Source organism: Gorilla gorilla, chromosome 2, assembly GCF_029281585.2.
Source record: "Gorilla gorilla gorilla isolate KB3781 chromosome 2, NHGRI_mGorGor1-v2.1_pri, whole genome shotgun sequence".
NCBI classification, from domain to species: Eukaryota; Metazoa; Chordata; class Mammalia; order Primates; family Hominidae; genus Gorilla; species Gorilla gorilla.
In genome coordinates, this window is record NC_086017.1 from 178,824,459 (window position 1) to 178,840,607 (window position 16,149).

Consider the following 16,149-nt stretch of genomic DNA (forward strand, 5'->3'; position numbering starts at 1 on the left):
TATCCAACAAAAATATCCTTCAAACATGAAGGAGAAATAAAGACCTTCCCAAACAAACGAAAGCTGAAAGATTTCATCAACACTATACTTGTCCTAGAAGAAATAACAAAGGGAGTTTGATCTGAAAGAAAAGGACATTCATGAGCAATAAAAAATCTTCTGAAAGTACAAAACTCACTGGTAATAGTAAGTACACAGAAACACACAGAATATTATAATACTGTAATTGTGGTGTGCAAGCTACTCTTAAGTAGAAAGACTAATGATGAATCAATCAAAAATAATAACTATAACAACTTTTCAAGACAAACTGTACAATAAGACATAAAGAGAAACAACAAAAGTTAAAAAATGAGAGGGATGAAGTATAGATTTTATTAGTTTTCTTTTTGCTTATTTCAAAAGCTAAAAAATGAGAGTAATGAAGTATAGAGATTTTATTAGTTTTCTTTTTGCTTATTTATGTAATCAGTGATAAGCTCACATCAGTTTGAAATAATAGGTAATAAGACAGTGTTTGCAAGCCTTATGATAACCTCAAAACAAAAAACAATGTATATACCAAAAATAAAAAGCAAAAAATTAAAACATACCACCAGAGAAAACCACCTTCACTAAAAGGAAGACAGAAAGGAAGGAAAAAAGGAAGAGAAGACCACAAAACAACCAGAATTCAAGGAACAAAATGGCAGAGGTAAGTCCTTACTTATCAATAATAGCATTGAATGTGAATGGACTAAACTAATCAAAAGAAAAAGAGCAGCAAATGGATTAAAAAACAAGAACAACCTGTTGCCTACGAGAAACACATTTCACCTATAAAGACATCTGAACTCCAAATAAAGAGACGAAAAAAGATATTCCATGCAAATGGAAACCAAAAAAAGAGTAGGAGCAGCTGTACTTGTATCAGACAAAACAGATTTCAAGACAAAAATTATAAGGAGACAAGGTCATTATATAATGATAAAGGGGTCAATTCAGTAAGAGGATATAATTGTAAATATATATGCACCCAGTCCTGGTGTACCCAGAAATATAAGGCAAATATTATTAGAACTAAATAGAGAGACTGAGCAAAATACAATAATAGCTGGAGACTTCACCACCCAACTTTCAGTGTTGGACAGATCTTTCAGACAGAAAATCAACAAACATCAGACTAAATCTGCACTACAGAACAAATGAACCTAAACAGAATATTCCATAGAACAGCTGTAGAATACACATTCTTTTCCCCAGCACATGGATCATTCTCAAGGACAGATCATATGTTAGGTCACAATACAAGTCTTAAAACATTCGACTAGTATCAAACATCTTCTCTAAACACAATCAAATAAAACTAGAAACCAGTAACAAGAGAAATTTTTGAAACTATACAAACACGAGGAAATTAAACAATAGGCTTCTGAATTAACCGTGGATAAATCAAAAACTTAAGAAAGAAAATGAAAAATTTCTTGAAACAAGTAACAGAAACACAACATACCGAAACCTATGGGATACAGTGAAAGCAGTACTAAGGAAGTTTACAGCTTTAAGTGCCTACATCAAAAGAGAACAAACAATTCAAATAACACACATCTTAACCAGAAAAGAGCAAACCAAACCCAAAATTAGTAGAGGAAAAGAAATAATAAAGATCAGAGATAAATGAAATTGAAACAAAGAAAATACAAAATATCAATGAAACAAAAACTTGGTTTTTTGAAAAGATAAGCAAAATTAACACAACTTTAAACCAACTAAGAAAAAAAGAAGACCCAAATAAATAAAATCAGAGACAAAAAGGTAGACATTACAAACTGATACCACAGAAACTCAAAGGATCATTAGTGGCTACTATGAGCCACAGTATGGCAATAAATTGAAAAATCTAGAGGAAATGGATAAATTCCCAGACATATACCACTTATGAAGACTGAACCAGGAAGAAATCCACAACCTGAACAGGCCAATAACCAGTAACAAAATCAAAGCTGTAATAAAAACATCACCCAGTAAAGAAAAGCCCAGGATTCAATGGCTTCACTGCTGAATTCTGCCAAACATTTGAAGAACCAATACCAACCCTACTCAAACTATTCCGAAAAAGAGAGGAGGCGGGAATACTTCCAAACTCATTTTACAAAGCCAGTATTACCCTGATACCAAATCCAGGCAAAGACACAATAAAAAAGGAAAACTACAGGCCAATCTCTGATAAATAAATCCTCAACAAAACACTAACAAACCAAATTCAACAATACATTAGAAAGATCATTCATAATAACCAAGGAAATTTATCCCAGGATGCAAGGATGGTTCAATATATGCAAATCAATCAATGTGATACATCTTATCAATAGAATGAAGGACAAAAATCATACGATCATTTCAGCTGATGCTGAAAAAGCATATGATACAATTCAACATCCTTCATGATAAAAACTCTCAAAAAAGCCTTTCCTCTACAATGTGGTAAACGACAAGGATGCCCACTGTCACCGTTATTCAACACAGTACTGGAAGTCCTAGCTAGAGCAAACTATACAAGAGAAAGAAATAAAAGGCATCCAAATTGGAAAGGGAAGAAGTCAAATTATCCTTGTTTGTAGATGATATGATCTTATATTTGGAGAAACCTAAAGACTCCACAAGGAAACTATTAGAACAGATAAATTAAGTAAAGTTGCAGAATATGAAATCAACATATAAAAATCAGCAGCATTTCTATATGCCAACAGTGAACAATCTGAAAAAAACATTTAAAAAAGTAATCCCATTTACAGTAGCCACAAATAAAATTTAATACCAAGGAATTAAGTTAACAAAGGAACTAAAAGACCTTTACAATGAAAACTATAAAACATTGATGAAGGCAATTGGAAACAAAAAAGGGAAAGATATTCTATGTTAATGGATTGGAAGAATCAATATTGTTAAAATGCCCACAGTACTCAAAGCAATCTACAGATTCAATGTAATCCCTAGCAAAATACCAATGACATTCTTCACAGAAATAGAAAAAACGATCCTAAAATTTATATAGAACCACAAAAGACCCAGAATAGCCAAAAAGAATGAAACTGGAAGAGTCACACTGCCTGACTTCAAACTATTCTACAGAGCTATAGTAGCCAAAACACCATCTACTGGCAAAAAAAAAAACAGACCAATGGAACAGAATAGAGAACCCTGAAACAAATGCATATACCTACAATGAACTCAATAACAACAAAGGTCCCAAGAACATATACTGGAGAAAAGAGTCTCTTTAATAAATGGTGCACAGAAAACTGGATATTCCTATGTAGAAGAATGAAAGTGGACCCCTATCTCTTGCCATATATAAAAATCAAATCAAAATGGATCAAAGATTTAAAACTCAATCATCAAACTATGAAACTACTGCAAGAAAACATCCACAAAACTCTCCAGAACAACAGTGTGGGTAAAAATTTCTTACATAATACCCCACATGCACAGGCAACCAAAGGAAACATGGACAAATAGGACCACATCAAGTTAAAAAGCTCTGCAGACAAAGGAAACAATCAGCAAAGTGAAGAGACAACCCACAGAATGGGAGAAAATTGCAAACTGTCACTCTAACAAGGGATTAATAACCACCATCTATAAACAACTCAAACAACTGTACAGGAAAAAAAAATCTAATAATGCAATTTTAAAATGGGCTAAAGATCTGAGTAGACATTCCTCAAAAGAAGACATACAAATGACAAACATGCATATGAAAAGGTGCTCAACATCATAGACCATCAGAGAAATGAAAATCAAAACTACAATGAGGTATCACCTCATCCCAATTAAAATGGCTTTTAACCAAAAGACAAGGAATAACAAATGCTGGTAAGGATATGGAGAAAGGAAAACCCTGGTATAGTGTTGGCTGGAATGTAAATTAGTACAACCACTATGGAGAACAGTTTGGAGGTTCCTCAAAAAACTAAAAACAGAGGTACCATATGATCCTCTGGTACCAGCAATCCCAATGCTGGGTATATAGCCAAAAGAAGGAAAATCAGTATGTAGAAGAGATTTCTACACTTCCATGTTTGCTGCAGCATTGTTCACAACAGCCAAAATTTTGAAGCAACCTAAGTGTCCATCAACAGATGAATAGATAAAATGTGGTACACATACACAATGGAGAACTATTCGGCCATAAAAAGAATGAGATCCTGTCATCTGTAACAACATGGCTGGAACCAAGGTCATTATGTCAAGTGAAATAAGCCAGCTACAGACAGACAAACTTCAGAGGTTCTCATTTACTTGTGGAAGCTAGAAAATAAAATAATTGAACTCATGGAGATAGAGAGATGGATGGTTACCAAAGGAGGAGGATAGTGGGGGTGGAGAGGAAGTGAGGATGGTTAATAGGTACTAAAACATAGGAATAATGAATAAGACCTACTACTGATAGCACAACAGGGTTACAACAGTCAACACTAAATCGTACATTTTAAAATAACTAAGAGTATAATTGGATGGTTTGTTACATAAAGGATAAATAATTGAGGGGATGGATAACCCATTTACCACGATGTGATTATTACGCATTGCATGCCTGTTTCAAAGTATCTCACGGACTCCATAAATACATACACCTACTATGTGCCCACAAAAATTTAAAAAAATTTAAAAGTAATAAAAATAAGATTTTATCTTCTTAAAAAAAAGTAGGTAGGTAATGCTGGAGAGGTATTCCAGGTTTCATTTGCTAACTAGGAAAAATTAAGAGTTCCATATCTGCTAATAATTGGCAGAAATAGCTGATTCAGATGCTTCTGAATGGAAACATTAATTAGTTACACAGAAGCATACTTTTGTGTAATTTATTAGTAAACAAACATATAAACCTTTGGTGACCTAAAATTCACATTTAGTTGCAAAATTGTTTATTTTTCAAAACATAATATATATTGCTTGAGAAAACAATTCCTCTAAATGGTCTTAGGAAAAGAAAACACAAGCCTTATTTTTTCCTGGAATCAAGAACTGAATCACCATTCTCTCCTCCCTGATATACAAAGAATCACTACAAAGTAATAGTTATGTGAGAACCTGATATGACATGAAATGAGGTTTCCAGAAATCCATTATTCCATAATGCAATCAGGGGACCTATTTCACAGTACATTTACAACACATGCAATAAACTTGGACTCTGAACTCCGCAGCAGCTGATTAAACAAGAAGCCTACTTCTTCTCAGCTGTCCTGGCATAGCTTTATTAAGTCTAGCAAACATCGAACTTCCAGAATGCCATAAATAACTTTGGCTTGCAAGCTGTAGTAACAGTACTAAAATTTCCCCAGGTGTAAACATGTCCTACTAGCTAGAAATCCTTTAAAAGATGATTACTAGACTACCATTGTAGCTATCATGGATCTAACATTAAGGTGAGAAGGAGTAATCATTTTAACTCTTACAATACACTGTAGACAAGATTTAGTGAATCATTTAGCTTCAGAGTAAAATGGTCATCCTTACTATGGTACAATTTTGCAAATTAATTTGACAACCACTTTCACCTTTAAATCTGCACAGCACAGAAAAAGCCAAACTAAAATATAATTTCCCTATTAGATATATAGAGAATTTCATAGGTAAACTATAGTTAAACACTAATGTTTAATTGATTAGGTATCTTATTTATGTTAACAAACTAAAACACCAAATAATAATCCTAGTATTTCATTCTTTTTTAACCAAACACCTCATATTTGAAGGAACAATTATTTTACTCCACTCCCAATTCAAGCCCTAGATTTCATCTCTATATCAAAGAGGAAACCCTAATAAGTTACCATCCCTATTTCTAAAACCCTATACTTCTGAACATGCTTTTGAATACATGACAGAAATAATTTTTTTAAAAGCTTGACACCGTGCTGTTAATGTTTGATCAGTAAATTCAATTTGAGAATTATGCAGGAAAAAGGCCACCGAAATTGTTAGAACCAAAACCTTTTCTAATTTCTCTTCATTCACTAGAGGATTAAACTGAAGATATGCAATGTAAATTTCCCTCCATTCAAGTAAAGGCTCAAAATACCAGATAAATAAAGAAAATTCTTCCAAACAACTTTGCCCAATAACTTATCAACTCAGAATATAGACATGAAAAGAAAGAGTGTCTCTGGGTGGAATTGTGATAATGGTTCCTGGAGTAACTGAGAAGGTCAAACTAAATTGTTACCAAGATAGGTTACTCACTAGCTTATAGGATCTGTCTCCTTATCAAATTTCTAGGTCAAGAATAATTTAAAAATTTACTTGCTTAAATATCTGTGTTTCCAAACAGATTCTTAAGAACATGCATGCAGCCTTTTTCACACCTCTAGACCCTAACAGAAGTATTCAGCAAACAAATGGCTGGCATTCAGTAAGTATTCACTAAACAGAACTGAAGCCACTTGCTTCTAACAGTAGCTCCTTGAAATGAATGGGTAAGTATCAGAACAAAAATGGTGAAATTAATTACTGGTGTTGGCTACAGCTGCCAAAGAGGGACATAACCAGACCTAAAAAGTGTCTCCAATGCTACCATGGTGGCAGTTTAACAGGAGGTTTTTCAAAAGATGCTTCTTCCTTGATAACACTCCTGAATTTCTCCAACCCCTTTGTGGCTAGGTTTCGTCATTAGAATTAAGTTCTTGACAAAAAAATTAAGTGGAAGTCTTGTGTAGGCCTTTCAAAAAGGCTACTTTAAGGAAGCAAACTCAGCTAGATGCGGGACCCCACTCTCTGCCTCACTTTTTCCCCTTTCAGGCAACAACTTAGGATGTGATGGGTGGCTCTTCAGCAGCTATCTTGTATGCTGAGGTGACCTTGATTGATAATGGAAGCCAAACACTAGGATGACAGAGCAGAAGATAAGAACTTGAGTTTCTCATACTGAGTCATAATAATACTAGCCCTGGACCACTTACCTTCAGAATCTTTTATGTGACAGAGAAATAAATTTTTATCCAAGCCACCATTTTGTCCATTCTTCTATGGTTGTCAAACCTAACATTACTTGAGAGACAGTGTTTGAAAATTTAAAATGTTGACTGCATTGGCAACTAAATCGGTGGCTCTCATGGCAACGAGTGTAAATGGATCACTCTCTACTGCCCCTAAGACTTAAGATTATAGAATACAACAACTGTAATCAAATCCAATAATGTGGAAAAAAATGGTTTTGAAATGCAGAATCTTACTTTAATGAAAGTATTTTACAAAGATGGACGAAAATTCATTGGAAATGGTGAGAGCATATGGACTATAACAGTAACAATAAGGTTAATGGTACTAAAGGCAAATTAGATTAATAAAATAGCAAAAACTTATTAAAATTTTAAAAGGCTGAAGCCATTGAATTTGAAGTCTGGAGATCTTGATTTGATTTGTTATAGGTAATTTTAGGAAAATAATTTCACATATCAGGGCCTTAGTTCCCCATTATAGAAAAGGAATTAAATAATCTCTAAGAAAATTTCAGTTCCAGAATTCTCTACATACCTTAGCATGTTAATATTAATTTAAAAGAAAACCCCAAAATATATCAATATTAAGTCTAAGACAATTCTTCAAATTAAAAAGCAACTACATCTTCTCCAGATACAAAGCAATATCTTCCAAATATCGGTTTAAAAAGTTTTGTCACCACTGACAATATCTAATTAAGATCTTTGTGCCTGCTATTCTGGCTACCTAGAATGGACTTATCTCCAACTCTTCAATTAACTCTATTTATCTCTTTTAGATCTCTTTCAGGTCTTAGGATATATGTCTCTTCTTGAGTGAGGCCTGTCCTGACCCCTAGAGTAGGTCCCACCTATTTTCTTTCTTAACATACTCTGCTTTTAAACTTCATAGTACTTCATCACCATTGTTCATTCATATAATTATTTGTGTTCTTTCATTAAATGTCTCTTTCCCATTACAGCATAATCTCTAGAGGGAAGAGGCATATCTGCTTGGCTTTGTTTTCACTATTTTTTGCCCTGATACAATGCCTAACGCACCGATAAGAGTTCATTCATGCTAGTATTTGTTATACAAAAGAACAAGCAGATGAATAAATAAAGCAGGAATTAAAGAATTGCAGAGTTCATGCAAGAACATGTTTACCCAACTCACCTCATTAAACACAGGATACATGACTGCATAGAGGGGCATAGAAACCATGGATGTGGTCTCAGCTTCATTCTTCATCTCTTCCATTGTCATCCTCATTCAAAAGCCAACTACAGTTGAAAAAGCAGTGCTAAAATGCAGAGGAATCTTCATTCACTGCAATATTTCTTCTCTTTTTTGGTGATAAAAGAATTGGACACAAAAAACACACTGATCTGGTGAAAGAGGAAGAAAGAACAGAGACTTACTATATTAAGGAGAAACGACAAATACCAATAATTTTCCTTTCCAAATTACAGAGTTCCTATCTTATGAAAAGCTATTTTTTAATATTTTCTACTTGTGAAAGCAAACCTATTTGGCAAGAAACTTACCTTTTCCTCCAAAGACTCAACAACTGCCCTTTCCTAAAGTCCTTGGTTAGGTACTACTTCACAAAGCAGTGATTTAAGATGCTGCTTAACCTGAACTCAGAGAGCTCTCTATGAAGCACCATGGAATAATGATGTATGTCATGCCACCATATACAATCTAAGAGAACATATAAATAAGACACATACTTATAATATTTATACATAATATAAAATTATAATCAGGAAATGCATGATGTGTAAGTGTGTGCAGAAAACCAAATCGAAGAATCAATAAAGAAGAAAAAACTAGGGTGTTTTAACATTTTTATTAAAACCTTTTTGCTACTTGTTTATTGATTTTGTCACCTGAAAATAACACAAACACAACAAGCACCAAATATGTCAAACATAAAATTGAAAAAAATTCTACCAAATGTGATCCACTTGGTAAAATACTTGCTACTTAATTGTGCCAGTGATACCTTTTGGTATTTAGAAGAACTACAGAAATTGTTGTCCAAATCTGACATAAAAACTGAGAAAGAAGAAAAACCCAGAGAGGCTGGTAGTTTGGATTAAAATCAAGAATTCAACAGTAAAAGAAATTTTGCCTTGAGGTGTGAAGGAAATATGATAGTTTTTAAAGAGAATACAACTATTTATTTCCTTTACTATGGTTTAAAAAAATGATCCTAATCATGAAGTGAATAACAGTAGTGACATACGTATATTAAACAAAAAGCCATTTTTTTGATTAATTTCTACTACTTGTAAAGCATTTTCATAGTATAAAACATTTTGCACATGCATTTAGTCCTATAATAACCTGCTTTAAAAAACTGCAATTCTAATTTTACAAGTGTAAAGCAGGCTCAGAGATAATAAATAACTTGCCCAAGATCACACAGGTAGAGACCCAAGACTTGATCCCAGGACTCTGAATACAGATCTTATACTCTCACATACCAAAACCAAATTTGAAGTGGAAATAAAGAACCCCACCTCATCTACTCAAGAAAAGTACCCAGAATTTATTATTCACTAAACACGTTTACAGTATGTTTAACACTGCTAGGTATGAAATGCAGTTCCTAATCATTAAAAATTTATCTGTGCCAGAATGTGTAAGACCTAACAAGATTGAAAGATACAATCAAAGGCCTGCAGTGACGCTTCGAAAAGCTCCAATAACCTGTTCCATTGGAAAGCTGCTTAGTATTCCACCATATCGCTACCAGTGAAAGGGAACTCAACACCTACGGAAACTGTTTAGTCCCATTTTTGACAGTTCTAAACATCAAAGAGTTTTCCTGTTTCTCACCTGAAACCTACTCCATGACTTGACAGAACGAGAAGAGCAAAAGGCGAATTTCTGAATTTCATTCTATGGGGAAAAAGAATACCATTACCTGATTATGTAACTTATTTAAGTAGATGGCTTTGGTCACAGCATGATGGAGAGAATGGAGGAAGAATAACGACAAGGAAAACTTAAGAGACTTAGTATACCTATGTCAGAAATAAACAAGACCAAAATAATAAGCAAAAAGAAGTAGATAAATAGCAATTGTGGCCCTGCTGTTCCTATTTAACTACTTAAGTCACTTGGTAATCTGCTTTTCCACTTCAAAATAAATTGGGAAAACTTCATAATAAAAAAAACCTGGGGAAAAGGAGGATGGCTAAAATGCAGTGGTATCAGTTAAAATGAAAAGGACAGAATGAATGCAGAATATAGACAGCAGCAGAAGGCATGGTATCATCAATGAAAAATCAAGTAAGAAATGGCAAAACAAAACCAAGAACAGACCTTGAAGAGCTCTCTCATTGTGTGACAGAAAAAAAATTATTTATTTAATAAATATTTCAATGGTCACAAAGAGGCACGGTATTAAATATAGAGCAGTGAACAAGACAAGACAGTCTCTGACCCCATTAAACGTGTTTTATAAAAGGAAAGTCAGAAAACGTACAACTGTGATGCGCACAAAAGGGAGAAGTCAGGCTGCTATATCGCTACAGGAGAACTGGACAGAACCAGCATCACGAAACAAGTTTCAAGAAGAAGGTAGCCAAAAGTTTTAAATGCTACTGAGTATGGAAAGTAACTTTTAAAAAATTATTTGATTTCTTGATGAGGTTAAAGCGGTAGCCTTCAAAGAGCGGAGTACTTATATACTGGGGTGAGAAATCCCTGCAGGGGCTAAGAGAGTGAGCTGGTAAGTTTTCAAGAATCTCGGTATAAAGGAGGCGAAATACTTATGAGAAAAGTAAGCACAATGGAATTACTTTTGTGTTTCACTCTTTTGAACACATACGCATATAACTGCAGGTGTACAGGCTGCCAGAGGTAAAGGGATAAGGTAAGTGGCCAGAGTCACTTTCAGAATTACTGCTGACATCTCTACCTACCTACCCCCTATAAACCTACTCAAATACTTAATTTTTACCTTTTGTAAATACTGGCATTTAATATTTTTAAAACTCGTGTTTAATAGTCTCTTCTCTAAAACTAACTTTACAGTACTTATTTGTCAACAAAAAGAACAGTATTTTGGCAACATCATGGGCTACATAAGTGGCTGGCCTATGGCATACATGCCATCTTTTAATACTGTTCTTATGAAAAATGCTCCAAAGAACCAATTTAAAACTGAACTTTTTAGAACACACATTAACAACTAGGGCCACTCAGTTTCAGTAGCATTTACATGAGATTAAAAATCAACAATTCCAATACGGCTTTTAAAATATTGAATTACTGTCAATTTCAACTTCGAGTTAAAATATGCCTTTGTCATTCCTTCGGCATGCTTCTTCATTTGAAATAGTTCAAGGGACAACCTGCAATTACCCCATGCAACAAAGAGCCTGCTATGGAAACAGCAAGGGTTGGCTGAGCTGAGTGAGGTCTGAGGCCCCCTTTGACAAGGTGCCTTCCTTTTAGGATGAGTGTGACCAAGTCCCGGCAGCTGGGTAGCACATTAACAAAATTTCAGCCCTCTAAGGTACACTATTTTCTGGAGTAGGTGCTGATTATGCACATACAGAAAACTGAAGATCACTGACTACAAATCCCACATCTGAAATGGCCTTAAAAAGTTATTTCATCCATTTCACTACCTACAGCAGAAACCAAAGTACAAAAAGGATGTAGTGACTTGCTCCTGGTCACAACATCTAGCTAATAATTAAATACATAATAAAAATTTAATGTTGGTATGATGACAACATAGCAAGAACTTTACGTCTCACATTTCAAACGTGCTGCTTTGCAGGGAAATTTTCAGTTCAAAGTAAGCTTTGTGTACTGTTAGCACCCACAAAATAAAAACCAAGAACAAGAAATGTTGATAAGAACCTAGACAAAAGGCAAACTTTTAAACACACTTTTCTTCAAAAACACCCATTGTGATATCGGGATATCAACACAGAGTATAAGCAATCTTCTCACTTATAATTTACCCCTCATTTTCTTGAATATTCAAAATAGCACTGCTAATTTTTTAACAGAAGATAATCAGCTTTAAATATCTTACTGAGCTGAAGATAATTATCACTTGCTTAGAGTAAGAAGCCCCAAAACACAGGTATTCGCCATTCCACTGCCAAACTCTTAAATCTTTGGTGTTTCTGCCCTCCCTAACCAACTCGAGTCTGCTCATTTAAAGAGCTACACATGGGTATATCTCAGGGCTCAGAATCAGTATTTCCTGAAACTGCCTTACTTTACTCCATCTGGGACTTGAGATAAGTCTAGAGCCAAAGCTATTTACTATCAAATGAAAGGAGTGGACCAACAGAAGCTCTTGGTACTGGCATAGGCACTTCTCAGTTAGAAAAACAGCTTTTTAAGTAATTCTACACTTAAAACGTTTGTAGGCAGGCAGGTCTTTTTGTCTTGTTTTTCTCTCTAGTAAAATCCAGTACTCAGCCCTCTTGGCCCTAAATTCTTATAATTCCTATAATTTCTCTCTCTAAAAAGGGAAAGACTGATTGATTGACTGATGTATGCTGGATCTCCAACAAAATGTGCATGAACATTCAGTTAAGAGAAGTGTGTTCATTCTAGCAGTGAGCAGAATCCTGTGTTTATGTTCCCATTTATAAGTGTGTTTCTTCTTCCCAATAGAGACATTACAGTCAGCATAGCAGGCACATAACAGACACTTAATGTTTGCTGAATGACCAAATTCATGAGTTGAGATGGGCAATTTATAAATTGAATCAGTCTTGCTAATACTTTTCAAATAGCATGCCTAGCAAAATAAAAACAAACACAAAAATCAAATTAATTCTATTAACAAAGCCTGGACCCAGCCACATTATCACTGGAACCAAAATTCAGTGATAATAAGACTTCATTATTGTTATCAGCTATACTTTCCAAAGTAATCTAATAGGAATTTTTTTAAGACAAATTTTTCTTTAAGCATCATATCATTAAAAATTATTTACAAATTCTAGTTAAGGAGGTCCTCCCCAAGAGTTGGTTAACCCAGGATTTCAATTAACTGACAATTCCTTGCTTTCTCTCAATAATATAACATAGAGAATCATACTCATCGGCTGGGCACAGTGGCTCATGCCTGTAATCCCAGCACTTTGGGAGGCCAAGGCAGGTGGATCACTTGAGGTCAGGAGTTCAAGACCAGCCTGGCTAATATGGTGAAACCCCATCTCTACTAAAAATACATAAATTAGCCGGATGCGGTGGTGGGCTTCTGTAGCCCCAGCTACTCAGGAGGCTGAGGCAAGGGAATTGCTTGGACCTGGAAGGCGGAAGTTGCAGTGAGCCGACATCGTGCTACTGCACTCCAGCCTGGGCAACAGAGCGAGACTCTGTCTCAAAAAAAAAAAAAAAAAAAAAAATCACTCATCAAACTCTTAGAGAAAATGGATTTATGCAAAGACTGTATAGATCGCAGTCTGGCCATTTAACAAAGCGGGGCGGGGTTAACATTTGCTGACACAGTTTACGTACCTTTTTACGGCTTTCTCATGCCAAAATGCTGTTAGTCACTTCCAAACAAGAGACCAAGATTTAGAGGAGAAAGCTAGGAAAAAGGGAGGCATAGGAATAGGGTAAGTCAGTGATCCTACTTAAGAGTAAAATGAGATTGATGTCTTAAGGATATACCTACATCTCTCTCCTTGACTTGCAAATTACATCTTCTATAATTCAATGTCTTCCATTTCCAGTTTTCTTAATAAAGTGGAACCTAACCTCCCTGAACATACACTACTGTCAGTTTAGTACTTACAGAATTTTACACTTAGGGACATCTAGTAGCAATCTCTTGTTAATGGTAAGTGTATATAGCACTTTACCATTGTATTGTTTATATATATATATATATGCTTTAAAAATATTAAATGGACAATTTGTGCAGAAAGATACAGGGAAAAAGCATAAGCATTTAAAGTCTCAAAGCATGGGCTCAAATTCTGGTCCTGTCATTTATAAACTATCCTTGTCTCTGAACAAGTCATTTCACCTCTCTGTCCTTTGGTTTCTTCTTTAGTATGTCTGACAACTCTAGGGTACTTAGCAGCACAAGCTTGTGGATCTTCAACTTGGTGCTGCTGAGACTTCCAGCTCATCTTAAAAGTTAACTGCACCATGTCAAGTGTATGCACTTACATATTTTGTAGAGTACTGTTTCTTTTTTTTTTTTTTTTTTTGAGACAGAGTTTCACTCTGTCACCCAGGCTGGAGTGCAGTGGCGTACCTCCGCCCAGGTTCAAGCGATTCTCCTTCCTCAGCCTCCCGAGTAGCTGGGATTATAGGCACCTGCCACCAAGCCTGGCTATTCTGTATTTTTAGTAGAGATGGGGGTTTCACCATGTTGGTCAGTTTGGTTTCAAACTCCTGACCTCAGGTGATCCACCCGCCTCAGCCTCCCAAAGTGCTGGGATTACAGGCGTGAGCCACTGTGCCTGGCCAGAGTACTGTTTCTTAATACAGAAATTTATAAAATGGGTAAGAAGTAACTTTTTCTACACATAGATAGACAGTATACAGCAGGAGATAGTGCTCAGTTTGGAAGGAAAAAAACCTCAGTTTGAATATTTGCTCAGCTGGATGCTATCATTTCAGTTTTGTAAATCTCTATTTCTAAACTAGTGAGAAACAGAAATACTGAAGTACTCACTTCCCCAGATTAAGAGTACTAACTGCATATAAAATACTTACTACAGTGGCTAACACATAATAACCATTCTATTCATATTGTTATTAATATTTTAGCCAAAATTCTAGGAACCTGACATGGAATCGATTGCAACTAGGGTGAGGCAAACCAGATGCCTAGAACACAAAATTTTGCTCTGATTTGCATGACTTGGAGAGTTAGTGCTTCTTCAAAGTTTGTACCCTAGGCACATCTCTTGCCTCACCCTAGTCCTGCCCCTGCATAACATACACAATGAGAGTCAAACACTGATATCACAATGTCATAAAGGCCACCTACATAGCATATTTTCAAAACGTTTTATCTCCCATTTGCCAAAATGGATGCATAAATACACTTAGTTTTGGCTTACATAAAAGAATTTGGCCATCAGGTGCATTTTAAAACTTTTTGCCAAACCAATGTTAAAATTACTTTTCTAAATGTACATAGATAACAAAGGAAATCATGGCCCAGAAGCAGGCTGGGTAGCAGGCTGGGTTGCAGACTGAAATCAAGATGTGATCAAAGCCCTTGAGATAATTCATAAAAGGTTTATAATCTGTACAAGATAATCAAAAGTTGACAACAAAATCAAAGAGCTCATTACCTCAGAATTAGCTGATGGGAAATGGAAACAGTAACAAAATAGTAACAATTGGCTCCTACGATATTTCAAAGCAACTTGTTCAGGGGGAAAAACATACATCTCTTTAATTGTGACAATCCTCATTTTTTTTTTCCTATGTCTAAATTTTTGGTAAATTCTGATCTGAGTAAAATTTAAATGAAAACACTTGTTGGAAGACAGGAAACAAATCTGTCCCCTTGAATATGTTCATCTTTTGCCCATAAAGTTCTCAACCTAACGGTTCATGAATAATGCCTAGTTGAATAGTTGTTTGGTGTTTAATTGAGGTACATGTCTATTTTCCTTTTTATTAGTATTATTCCTTGTCTTGGTTTCTCCAATAGGATGTTAATTAAAGCTTTCCTTTAAAATCCCTTAGAAATTCAACTAAACTTAATTCCTCAGAGTGTTAGGTCCTCTCTGCTTAAAGGTACAATTAAAGGAATCTGTACCACCCTGGATCAGAGCTACTTGCTTTGTATCACTTATAATCTTAGATACCTAGAATTTAACTTAATGACTCCTAATGGCTTAAGATCCTCTAAAACATGCAACAGGTACTTTCATTACTTTACACAATTTCTTTGCACCAAAAACACTGCCACAGGGCACTCAAATGTTGATAGAAACTATTAGCCCCAGACAATAAATAGCCTCTGCCTTATTTAACATTAGGTGCTAATGAGGCCAAGGTTCTATCTTGATGATGACATTTAACTTTACCTTTAGCTCCCAATTGATCTCAAATACAAATACTATTTCTTACAAGAAGAAATTAGGGCTAGGATAGTATCTGTTTTTACTGCATCTACTGTTCCTCCTGCAACCTTCACTTCGCAAAAGTGTGATTTATTTT

The 16,149-nt window shown here is 35.1% G+C and overlaps 1 protein-coding gene across 5 annotated transcripts in view; it reads right to left on the reverse strand.

The window, feature by feature from the left end:
* PDCD10 (programmed cell death 10) overlaps positions 1–16,149 on the reverse strand; it is a 51,094-nt gene that overhangs the window by 27,978 nt on the left and 6,967 nt on the right. For 3 of the 5 annotated variants that reach the window (XM_004037966.5, XM_004037968.3, XM_019024680.3), the window contains exon 2: positions 8,140–8,351. In XM_004037966.5, coding sequence (XP_004038014.1) covers positions 8,140–8,235 — 96 coding nt within the window. In that variant the 5' untranslated portion in view covers positions 8,236–8,351. Of the gene's footprint in view, positions 1–8,139; positions 8,352–13,473; positions 13,547–16,149 lie in introns of all 5 variants that reach the window. The other 2 variants (XM_031009736.3, XM_031009737.2) reach the window with 1 other exon arrangement.